Below are 13,324 nucleotides of genomic sequence, written 5' to 3'. Positions count from 1 at the left end.
AACACCAGAAGGTGGCTCAGATGTTGATAATTCCAATAAACTTGTCTGAGATAAGAGAAGGAACTGACCCAGCAGAATTAACAATACGGGGTACTAAAGGTTTTGGATCCTCTAATATTACAAATGTAGGAGCAAAAATATGGATTCAAAACCTCCAAGGACCGCCCTTAGAGACAGAGGTAATAGCGGTCGGAAAAGATCGTACTCTCCTGATAATGAGACCAGGAGTGGAGAAGTGGGAATATGTCCCACAAGAAAAATGTTATTTACGAGAATAATAGTGCATCTTTATTTGCAGAAGGTGTGGTAAATAAGCGGAATCCATGGTATCGGTTACTGGGAAGAGCTCGATAGTGATGAGATGGAGAAATTCCTGTGTTTGATGTTTGCCTCTCTGGTCGTTGGATGGACAAGTCTACATCAGGAGGAACCTGTGGCGAATGAATTTCTGATGCACCATAACATTTTCAACACACAGATTGCTGGATCTGTACACATTCTTCGGTTACAGCCACCAGTATCCCTTATCTGGATGTCCCGGTATCGATGGAGGAAATCTTAAAGTAGAAAAGTTGTTCTGATCATCTTGCTGATAAAGACACTCGAAGTGTTCGTCTATAGAATACTACAGTACCCATTTCCATAGTGGGATGGATCAGTCTTCCATGGTGGCAAGGCAATTTGAATGCAACAGTCACCAATTTGCAATATCTGGCTTTTAAGGGAGGAATTTGGGTACTAAGAAATAAGACTGGACTGACCAACCTGGGATTCATAGTAGTGATGCAGAAGTGTCTTTAAAGGGAAGCTGTCCCCACTTTTTCGGCCTATAAGCTGTAACCACCACCATTGGGCTCTTATATACAGCATTCTAACATGCTGTATATAAGAGCCCAGGCCGCTGTGTAGAACATATAAAGCACTTTATAATACTCACCTAGAAGGTCGCTCTGGTGCACAACAGTCGGATGGGTGGCGCCGTTCTCCGGGACCGGTGCCTCCCCTTTTGGCCATTTTGGTCTTCCTTATTCTAAAGCTGCGGTGGCATGATGCGTCTATGTCATACACACAGGCCAGCATTGAGGTCCTGCACAGGCGCACTTTGATCTGCCCTGCTCAGGGCAGATCAAAGTATTGTTGTGCGCCTGCGTAGGACCTCAATGCCAGCGCGTGTGTATGACTTCAGCTGCCTTTCCGTTACAGTGTGTCTCTCCTTGACTACTCTGCTGCCACCTAGTGGGGATTACGCTGTACTGCGTCTTACTAGCCTTTGTACAGCGTGACATTTAGTCTGTGCTCCATTATTGCCAATGGGACTGCCAGAAATAGCCAAGCACAAAGCTCAGGTTTATCCGGTAGTCCCATAAAGAGCAGAGTGTATGATGAGCGAGGCCACCTTCCCTACATTCAAGACTGGGTGGCAGAGTCCTGATCCCAAGGTCTTAAGAGCCACATTCTCAGACTGGCTGAGGAGGGGCGGTACCAAAATATGCTCTACAACCCCGAGAACAGGGCTCTGTAACACTGTATTAAGTAGATAATCAAAGATTTGATGTTCCTTGCCTGTTGTCCTGATGAAAGGAGCTGTGACTCCTGAAATGCGTTGACCTGTGCATGTTACTAAAAGATGCATTAATCTGCTTCTGAATCCATCGAGTCCTTGGCGCGGAATTAAGTAAGTACCCTTTCTTCGTCTACTCTCTGTTATCAACTATATTAAGTAGAGCAGAGGTGGACTAAAAACCTGAAGAGAAAGCCAAGCTCTAGAAAATCCTGGGCATGCTGGTCGATTTCAGAGTCCCTATCATGTACCATATCTGTACACTGCGCATGCACTAGGAGACGGCTAAAAGCACATAATGCGGAATCATGCCCACTGAGGTGCTGTTGCCATGCCAGAGAGGGTCTGATGCCCACAGAAATACTTCCCACACTGCTGAAGCCTGCTTACTGGTTGGGAGCAGTGAGCCGAGTGTACCTGCACTCTGTCCCGATGCATGTGCACCTACAAAGCATATGACCAGGACGCAGGCACGAGCAGAGCATGCGCGAGATTTTGGTAGTGATTGCAGCATATTCAACCCTCCTTAACACATCATTCATAATAATAGTCAGGATTACAGTAGGGACTGCGAGGCACAACTCCATCCAGATGGCTAGTTTGGGGTAACTACAATACAGAGGTTAAAAGCCAAAATCATGCAAGTACCACTGTATAAGGCCAGAATCACACTTGCTAGTGCCTCGCGCGAGTCTCTCATGCTAGAACCTGGCTTGGCTGCACACTCCCCTGACAGGAGCGGGTCGGTTGCATGTATCTCTATGCAGCTCAGACGCTCCTGTAGGCATAGTGTGCGGCCATGCCGGGTGATTCAATGAGAGACTCGCGTGAGTTACATGCGAGACACTCACAAGTGTGACTCCGGCCTAAAGGTAAATGTAATGTTGTGCTGGTGGTTTAGTATCTAATCCAGCTATCCCTTTAACACACACACACACACACACACACACACACACACACACAGTGACCCATGACCATGAGAGTTCAGGTCAATAAACTTTAATATGGGGGAAACAATGGGCCTAGAAAACTCCTACATCCTGTCCAAGACGATGGTCTTCTGTAAACTTCTGCTCATCTGTCTTGGGATCACCAAGAATAAATTCTGCATCCGAGGTGTGCGATTTCACAGAGGCATGGGAACCACGCCAGGCATGTTTGTATTGTCAGTAACAAGAAACAGAGACTGGGGGAGGGGGAAGGGCAAAATTATATGTAAAGGAAGACTGGCCTTACAGCCTCTCGCAGGTCTCCTTCACAGGATCACACTGACATGCAGCAGAGCTAATACAGATAGATATGTCTGTATTCATTGGTTAATGTTATATATAAGGTGAATCCAGGACAAAGATGGACGGAAGTAACAGATATGGTTTAATATACATGAAATCTGGGAACAAGTTTAGGACCTGGGACATCAATGTTTCCAGAATTAAATAAAATTCCGCAGAGATTCACAAACAAATCTGATTAATGTGGTTATTTCTATACTGGGGGGGGGTTTCCCACCAGTGGTTCTCCAGGGATGGTCAAAAACACACTGACCTAAAGCTTCTTATACAGAGAGCCGCGCCTAGAGGCTAGCCCGCCGGCCACAGGGTCACAAAATAGCACCAAAATACACACAACGTACACATTCATGTTGGTTGGCACAAGGTTTTGGAAGCTATTTTGTTAACTCAGATTAAATACTAACAAAATACCCGCAGCTTCACTGTCGGAAAATGATAAGGTAATTTTTTGGTTTGCTAAGGTTACATTTTCAGCTTCACCCTGAAGTTCACAACTTCAGTGCTTAAATGTTGCTGTTTTCAACTCTTTTTTTTTATGTTAGTTCGATGTTAACAGTTGTTTATTTTACAGATTTGTCCTAACACTGAGATGAACAACTACTACTTATTCAACAAATTGTTATTAAACGTTAAAATTTACTCTCGTTTCTTTTCAAGCCGGCACGTGTGTTCACACATCTCAGCTGAGACAATTTTTTTGCTTACTTTGTTTTTGGATTAACTTGCCCAACAGATGGTCATTTTAAGATAAACAGTGCTTGCGTCCTGCGTCCCCTGCACAGTCTATGGAGATTGTGCAGGGGCCGTGCGCACGTGGCGTCTTAGAGCGCAGCGCTTCGGCTGCTGCCCGGAGCACGCGGTCTAAGAAGTGACATGTCACTTCTTCCGTGCGCTTTGCCGGCAGCCCCTGCTCTGTCTATGGGAGGAGCTGCAGGCAGAGCGCATGGAATCGGCTTTTTTTTTGTCACTACGGACATTTTCTGCAGCGATTTGAAGCGCACATGTGCTCTTCAGATCGCTGCAGAAATTTCTGCAGTGACTGTACGCAACGTGCGCACATAGCCTTACTGTGAGGCAATTCTTATAAACGAAGCCCCTTCGACTTCTGCAGTGGTCAAAGCCAACCAGAATGATCTTACAGTGAGGCAATTCTCATAAATGAGGCCTCATGTATATGTGCACTGGCTGTTAATATTGCTATAGTTAAAGACTTTAGAATGAGTTATTAGGTTGCCCTACCTTACCAACTATATGGTTGCTGCCCTTTTAAGAGTGACTCTTGGGCACTGTCACTTTAAGGCCAGGACAGCAGAAGCATATAGAATCCAATGTAAGGCTAAGTGCATTTTTCTTGAGAAAAAAAACAGACCCTATGAAAATCCTGCACCCACAGTAAAACCACACCCGCGGTTTTACCGCAATTTGCAGCAAGTTGGTCCCCGCTGTTTTTACCATTAGCTATGGCAAAAATCCATACCTGCGGAAAAGAAGTGACATACTCATTAATTCCGCAGCAGAAAATCCGTGGGTATAAAAAAAAAAGGCAGTGTGCGCACAGCATTTTTTAAAACCATAGGATTTGCTGGGGAATGACTGCAGCAATGTTAAACACAGTTTCTGCAGCAATTCCACGCCAAATCCCCGGGTAAATCCGCAACGTGCGCACAGGGCCTGAGAGCTTCGGATGCGAAATGCTAATGACCTACGGCTCAGGCTCTGCTATGAGTGTAAGGGGTGCTTCACACACAGCGAGATCGCTACTGAGATCGCTGCTGAGTCACGGTTTTTGTGACCTCATTAGCGATCTCGCTGTGTGTGACACTGAGCAGCGATCTGGCCCCTGCTGTGAGATCGCTGCTCGTTACACACAGCCCTGGTTCGTTTTTTTATTGTTGCTCTCCCGCTGATAAGCACACATCGCTGTGTGTGACAGCGAGAGACCAACAATCCTGAATGTGAAGGGAGCAGGAGCCGGCGTCTGACAGCCTGCGGTAAGCTGTAACCAAGGTAAACATCGGGTAACCAAGGTGGTTACCCGATATTTACCTTCGTTACCAGCCTCCGCCGCTCTCACGCTGCCAGTGCCGGCTCCTGCTCCCTGCACACGCTAAGTTAAGCGGTGTGAGCTGGTAACTAAGGTAAACATCGGGTAACCATATCCGATGTTTACCTTAGTTACCAGTGTCTGCAGCTTCCAGACGCCGGCTCCGTGCAAGCGCAGCGTCGCTTGCACGTCGCTGCTGGCTGGGGGCTGGTCACTGGTGAGATCTGCCTGTTTGACAGCTCACCAGCGACCATGTAGCGATGCAGCAGCAATCCTGACCAGGTCAGATCGCTGGCGGATCGCTGCTGCATCGCTAAAGTGTGAAGGTACCCTAAGCTGAGTGTCATGGAACTGATCTGATCTTACGATCACAACACAGCTGCGTCGGAGAGGGAGGGATGAATCACTGCACTTGGATGTCATCAGTGCAGTCCAATGTTTCACTCGCACCCATAGACTTGTATGGGTACGAGTGATCCGAGACTCACTGACACATGCAGCGATTGTTTTTTTTGGTCTGATTTGGGCTGAGAGAGGGGGGGGGGGAAAAATAAATAAATATCGCAGATTGGTACGGCCCCATAGAGTAACATTTGTCCGAGTGGCATTCCATTCGACTGATTGTACTCGCCATGTGAGCTAGGCCTTATTCCTTAAGAAGCTTTGGGCAAAAAAATGTGTTTTTGCATTCAACAGACTCCCGTTTTCTCCTTTATTTCTCTAGAGCCTAAATTCAGGGGGCCAAATCTCATGAAATTGGGGGTGAGGGGCTTGGAGGTTTAATGTTCGCAGTATTTTTAGTTTGGTGTTTTAGAGACTTTGCACAAAACTTTACTCAATCGGGTGAAGAAAACTGCTACACACAGATTTTCTGCTTTATATATGTAGATTGTAATAACATATATACAGAGCGGATAGAAATGCTCAAGAGCATGAAAAGCTGATCTAACCTTGACGAAAAAAAAAATTAAAATGAGTCTGCAGTGTTATACACATCCACGAGATACATTATAAGCATGGTTAGGATTTTCATCCTCAGTTTATAGGTATCAGGATGATTGCTGCTCACAGGGGCACGAGAAAGATGTGGGCCAGAGATGTCAGCTCCTGGGACACTGGAGACATGACCATACCACTGGGTCTACCACCGAATCTGTGGAATGTTGAGGTACACGTGTACCTGGAGTAAAGACCAGAGGTGTCTGGCTATCGCATATCACCCCACCTTCATATATTATATCACCCCACACGATAATCCCAGAAGTAGGACCGGTAAGACGCTCCCTTGTGAAGGCCTCATTATAACCTCAAACCACGGTTCCCAAAAAGCCATCATTCATTGTACAGTGAAACGCAGCAATAGAGGTCTGTCCTCTTCAGCAATGACTCCTGGTTTTGATTTAGATGTCATAATAGCCAGAGAATAGGCTGTAGGCCACGTGGATTACGTCATGTAGAGGCCTTCACGAGGGAATGTCACACCAGACCTACTTCCAGGATAACAGTGTTGGGTGGCATAATATACAGTAGTTGAACCTCTCCAGTCATTTCAGGTACTCGAACAGCTCAACATTACAGTGATTTGGTAGCAGAACTGCAGCCAGTGTCCCAGGAGCCATTTTTCAACACAACATAGGCCACATGTTGTTCATGCTGTTAACGGCCTGTGGTGCGTAAAGGGACTGTCACAACGGAATGACTGCTCAATCCAAGTGCAGGGCTCAGGCATCATGGCACAGCCAAAGAGTCAGTGCAGGTTCCCACTTGCTGGTGTTGGTTTTCTATCTCCTCCCTTCTCTGACTATGAAACAAGAGCTGTCAATCAAGGATTAGGGGGGAGGTGGAGATTGAGGAAAGCAAGCAGGTGGGAAGGCAATTGGCTGCACCATGATGCACAGAGCGCTTGTACTTTGTGTGAACAGTCATTCTGTGCTGACAGAGTCCCTTTAGGCCATGTGCACACGTTGAGTATTTGGTGAATTTTTTACCTCAGTATTTGTAATCCAAATCCAGGAGTGGAACATTTAGAGAAGTATAATAGAAACACAAGCACCACTTCTGCATTTTTACCCACTCCTGGTTTTGGATTACAAATACTGAGATAAAAAAACTCACCAAATGCTTAACGTGTGCAAGCAGCGTCTCCACAGTTGTCTCCCATCGAGCACATTTAAGTCTATGTGCCCACGATCAGTGTTTTGGATGCAGCGTGTTTCCGTTGCGTCCAAAATGCTGCATTGTACAGTACAAGCACAGTGGAATGGACTTAAAGGGAAGGTGTCGCGTTTTTTATTTTTGTATTAATAGTAATTATGAAATCAAGTATTTTTAATACAAAATTAAACTCACTGTGCTTTTAGATTTTATTCAATTCTAGTTTTACTGAAGCACTGGGGGCTGCCATCATGGTTTTGGTGTTTGTAACGACAGTTACCTCTTTTATGGCAGTACCCAGGGCATAGACTCTGATAGTTGGACTCAGACGCTATACTTAATATAGGACAGGTCCCTGCTGTGACCTAGACGTGCCCCCTGGGCTATCCAGATCGCAGCACAGGGAGGAGATCGGTGCCATTTTTGTGGAGCGCAGGGCTGTGGAGTCGGTAAGCCAAACCTTCGACTCCGACTCCGACTCCTCAAATTCTCTTGCACCGACTCCGACTCCGGCTCCGACTCCGACTCCTACATATATTGCTTATAGTTAGGTGAAAAATTTATTGTAGTACATGAATATGTGTATGTGAACATCAGACATTTAATAATTTTTATGATACAATAATCAAGATATTTGGATAGAACATAAAATATATTTATTGGAATACAACTTTAGAACACAAAAAACTGTAATAAATTGTAAATATGTAATACACTATGTAATATACAGTAGATTACATATATATCTTGTGTGTGTATATACACTGTGTGTATATATATATATATATATATATATATATATATATATATATATATATATATATATATATATATATATATATATTACATATTTACAATTTATTAGTTTTTTGTGTTCTAAAGTTGTATTCCAATAAATATTTTATGTTCTATCCAAATATCTTGATTATTGTATCATAAAAACAATTAAATGTCTGATGTTCACATTGTACTACAATAAATGTTTCACTTAAATATAAGCATTATACTAAATGTTATTATTTAGTAAAATATTCAGCACATTCTGCATTGCACTCCTGTCCCCAATTTATTATATATTTTAGGAGTCGGAGTCGGTGCATTTTATACCGACTCCGACTCCACCAAAATGAGCTCCGACTCCGACTCCGACTCCACAGCCCTGGTGGAGCGTGCGCGCACGCACACACACACACACACACACACACACTATGCGGTGTGCTGTACTTTCCCCATTACCTGCTTGGCCTTGTGAGAGCCGACGCCCCTCCCCCCGCCGCTGCCAACGTCCCCAATGACGTCCATTTTTTTTTGGATGACACCTTCCATTTAAAGAAAACCCATATCCACTGTGCTGCTTTTCTCCGCAGCGTAAACTTACATGCGGGGCGGCTTTCTGAGCATGTCAATTTATGTTGCAGAGACATGAGTGTTCTTGGCAGGGAGAACACAGACTAAGTGAGCAGCGCCTTGAATCCTGATGGTGGGTACGGGCAGCTGCGGTCTTCTGCGGAGAGCACTCACGGCCCCAAAGGAGAGGACATGCTGTGTCAAGGACTGATCGTGTGCACCCACCCTAAGACGTCATTGGTCGGCAATAGCAAAAGAAGCTGCCAGCTACGGATCTTGATTATTTGTGTCCAAGTACATTCAGTGTGGCAGGATATTCTTCAGACAACCCTTAAGAAACTCTATAAAAGCAGTTAAGGCGTTTCAGTTTAGATGACGAGGTCACTGGATAGTAGCTGCATGAATCTCCTGACCTTTCAGAGTTCTGGGCTTGTCTTAAGATTTGCTGTGCTGGTGTGGCACCCCTCGTACCCCACACAACTCTGTACTGAGACACCCAGGTCCTGAAATTCCCGCAGCTCCTGTCCATGGCCAGAGACCACGGACCTGGCTGCACAGTGATCCCTCAGCTCTACCTGCCCGGGCAGGGATTTCTGCAGCCGGCGCTATTAGTACTGAATAAAACCATTTTGTGAATTTTGTTTACACTTTTTTCATCATTTGCGCATCAATGTCTATGGATCCCGTGATCTCCTATGGATCCCGTGATCTCCTATGGATCCCGTGATCTCCTATGGATCCCGTGATCTCCTATGGATCCCGTGATCTCCTATGGATCCCGTGATCTCCTATGGATCCCGTGATCTCCTATGGATCCCGTGATCTCCAGATTCTCATGGCTTTTCCTTCTTAATGCTTTAATTTCAATATTAAGTGTTCTCTACAACGCCAATAATGTCCACAAGGCCTAGTGTACCCCAATAAGTGCCTGGCGCCCATGAGAACAGCGCTGTGACATAATGGGGGGCTCTGCTTCATACAGAATTGGGGGCGCAGCCAGAATGGACAGACATTGCTTCAAAAGTGTTCTTCAGTTTTCCAATATAATAAACCTGAGGCAAACCCTAATATCATCCCCCTCCTGGTACTGACACCATCCTCCTGGTACCTGGCACACTTCATACAGTGACACAGAAGTAGCAGTGCTGTAACATGCACAGGACCCCGGGCCCACCCTATACAGAGACAAAGAGCTGGCAGCACGCACGGAGGGTGAGGACACAGCTATATATAGCGGCTCTGCTGCACGGACACAGCCGGGGTGGCATATGCTGCCGGTCTTACCTCTGGTCGCAGCCACAAGCAGTAGCAGGCAGCAGCACACGGGCAGCCTCATGGTGCTGGTGAAGGTGGTCGCTCACTGTCGCAGGTCGGACCCCGGAGATCACGTGTGCTCGCAGTGCCGGGCAGGAGCCGCAGGAAAGTTTCCACCTAAACAGCTCCGACTGCTCTGAACTTTCCAGCCCCGCTCCTCCTCCACTGTGGAGCGCCCGCCTGCACTGCCAGCGGCTGGGTGTGGCGCCTATCCTGCACACACAGGAGCGGGGAGCGTTCACTACTGTCCCTGGTGTCCTGGCAGGAGCAGTCACAGTATGAGGAGGACGCTCCCTGCCCTCACAGCTGTGTGACTGCGGCCCCAATACTGTGCATTAAGGTTCATGAAAATGAGGGCTTTCACCCTGTGGCGTAGCAAGAGTCCAATGGGCCCCAGTGCAAGATCTGCACCTGCCCTCCTCCTATATCGGTATATATGTACCCTATCCTAGTTAGTATATATGACCACCATTATGGGCCCATCCTGATGTAGCCTAATGTACAGCACAATGGAATTAATGGTGCTCTAAAATATGTCCCAAATCCTGGTAAATGTGTCCCCATCCTGGCATATATTTCCAAAATGTCACTATCCTGGGTACCTATCTGGTATATATGTCCTTCATCTTGGTATATATCTTCCCACACTTGTTATATGTCCCTCATCTTGGTATATATGTCCCTTATCTGAATATATACATCCCCTATCCTGCTATATATGTCCCCCATCCATTTATATATTTCCCAAATTCTGGTATATATGTCTATCCCGGGCACCTTTATGGTATGTATGTCCCCCATCCTGGTATATACGTCCCCCAACTTAATATATATCCCGCATCCTGGTATATATATGTTCCTCCCATCATGGTATATATGTCCCCTATCCTGGTATATATGTCTCTCATCCTGATATATATATATATATATATATATATATATATATATATATATAATCTCCTCTCTCCTCCTATACCAGTCTGTTTTGTACTGTTAATGATTGCTGTATGTATACCCTCTTTCACTTGTAAAGCGCCATGGAATAAATGGCGCTATAATAATAATAATATATATATATGTCCCTTATCATGGTATATATGTCACCCATCCTGGTATGTATGTCTATCCTCGGTACCTTTATGGTATGTTTGTCCCCCATCCTGGTATATATATCACAGAATCTTTATCATATTGTTGATTTTTTTCCTTTGTCCTGATGAAGGACACTTTGAGCTCCCAAACACGTAGACCTGTAAAATAAAGAATAATTTAATTAAATTAAGTCTTTTTTGGCAGCAGGGCAGCATTAAACCCGTTCTCCCTCCAGCATTAAAGTTTAACCCAATTGGGGCTGTGGTAGCCGCCATTATCTCAGGTTTGCATAGGGGTTGTGACTCTCACAACCCCAATAGGTGAGGGTTACTTTATGTTCCTATAATACCTGGTAAGACCCTATTTGTGCTTTTCATCCTCCGCTTTATTATTTTTTTAGTTTTGTAATAAACTTAAAATAAAAATTATTATAGTTATGTTACCAGAATATGCAAAAAAAATATAAAAAAAGGTTTCTAGCCATAAAGTTCCAACTACCTTAACATAATATCACATTAAGGGGAATCTGTCAGCATATTTTTGCTTTATAATCTGAGGACACCATGAGGAAGAGAACCTGATTCTAGTGATATGTCACTTACTGGGTCTCATACCATGTAGTCCTCCTGCTCATATAACCCCGCACCCACCACTGATTAGCAGGATGCTGCTCATGCACAGTGTACACAGAAAGCTGCCTATCAGTGGTGGGGATGGGGTTATATAGAGCTCAGCATTCAGAGAACTGCAGATAAAACAGGAATTTTATTATAATTGCTTCACCTAGTAAATTAAATGAAAGAAGAAACAGTGAAAAGATTCCAGCGGAGAGGGCAGGGATAAAATCTTCATGCTTTATTAGAAACCATTGAAATAATATGTACAGCGGCACTGACACCAAACAGACCCCTCAGGGGGCGTATCCGACATGTTTCAATAAATGTAGAATCTTATTCATGGAAGAAATCCTTTCACGGTTTCTTCTGAAGCCCAAGCCAGGGTATTATCCGTGCGGATCTGGTGACTCCTCTCCACAGCATTCTAGAGTGGGAGCTGGCCTTCTACTATATTTAGTAAACTAAATGATACATCTCTGGAATCATGGTCCCTGCATCTGCACTCTGTGAGGATTCTCCAGCACGGGCACGTGACTGAAGTATGGGATTTGCATAAATGCAGGCACATGCCGACTAGATGGGCAGACCTCTCTCAATACAAGTGCATTATGCAACGCCAGATACAGTCTAGTCAGACTGTGGCATACTGGTAGTCACATGACCATCTGCTCCCAGGACCGGAGAATCCTTACAGTGTGCTCAATGTGAGAATTCACAAGTCTGCGTCACATAAAAGTGTGTAAAGATTATAGCCTGAGTCCAGAGAACCCCTTTAAGATGATTACATGACCAGTAGTGATGAGTAAGCACTAAGATGCTTGGGTGCTCGGTACTCGAAACGAGCAGGTCAGACGCTCAGACGGGCTCAACTCTAGTACTGAGTATAACGGAAGTCAATGGGAAGACTCTTATGGAAAAATGCTTGAGATTTCCATTATACTTGGTACTAGACTTTAGCCTGTCTGAGCGTCCAACCTGCTCGATTTGAGTACCGAGCACCTGAGCATCTTAGTAATCGTTCATCACTAATGAGCAGCCATCGTAGTGGCTCATTAGTAAGAGTGGGAGTTTGCCAACCTTTGGATCTTCTATTTATTCCCTGTCTTTATGGTGTACCTTATTGTGTGTAAATAATGAAATCATACAAAGGACAAAGTGTACCGCCCTGCTCGCAGCAGCCGAGCTGCTCGGATCCGGACCTTCTGTGGGTGGCTCGAGGGTCTCCGGACCCGGGGGTCACGCGGTCACTCCAATAAAAATAAAATGGCTTAGGCTAGTTTCACACTTGTGTTGAACGGCATCCGTCACGTTGCGTTGTGTAACGCATGTGACGGATGCCTTGCAAAAAGTGTGATAATAAAGGCCACGGATTCCAGTGAAATAACGCATTGCGTTAAGTTTTCTTTGGGCCGAGAGAAAGAGAGCACCCATCATCCCCGCGCACAGCCCGACATCCCCGCACACAGCCCGACATCACCGCACACAGCCCGACATCCCCGCACACAGCCCGACATCCCCGCACACAGCCCGACATCCCCGCACACAGCCCGACATCCCCGCACACAGCCCGACATCCCCGCACACAGTCCGACATCCCCGCACACATCCCCGCACACAGCCCGACATCCCCGCACACAGCCCGACATCCCCGCACACATCCCCGCACACAGCCCGACATCCCCGCACACATCCCCGCACACAGCCCGATATCCCCGCACACATCCCCGCACACAGCCCGACATCCCCGCACACATCCCCGCACACATCCCCGCACACAGCCCGACATCCCCGCACACATCCCCGCACCCAGCCCGACATCCCCGCACACAGCCCAACATCCCTGCACACGGCCCGACATCCCCGCACACATCCCCGCACACAGCCCGACATCCCCGCACACATC

General features: G+C 46.0%; 1 protein-coding gene across 4 annotated transcripts in view; it reads right to left on the bottom strand.

Moving 5' to 3' along the window:
- LOC142291162 (CD99 antigen-like protein 2) overlaps window positions 1–9,894 on the bottom strand; it is a 102,332-nt gene extending 92,438 nt beyond the window's left edge. For 3 of the 4 annotated variants that reach the window (XM_075335469.1, XM_075335470.1, XM_075335471.1), the window contains exon 1: window positions 9,683–9,894. In XM_075335469.1, coding sequence (XP_075191584.1) covers window positions 9,683–9,734 — 52 coding nt within the window. In that variant the 5' untranslated portion in view covers window positions 9,735–9,894. The remainder of the gene's footprint in view (window positions 1–9,682) is intronic. The other variant, XM_075335472.1, reaches the window with a different exon arrangement.
- Between the last annotated feature and the right edge of the window lie 3,430 nt (window positions 9,895–13,324).

This window comes from Anomaloglossus baeobatrachus, chromosome 2 (assembly GCF_048569485.1).
Source record: "Anomaloglossus baeobatrachus isolate aAnoBae1 chromosome 2, aAnoBae1.hap1, whole genome shotgun sequence".
Classification (NCBI taxonomy): domain Eukaryota; kingdom Metazoa; phylum Chordata; class Amphibia; order Anura; family Aromobatidae; genus Anomaloglossus; species Anomaloglossus baeobatrachus.
This window is presented reverse-complemented; position numbering and strand designations above follow the sequence as displayed.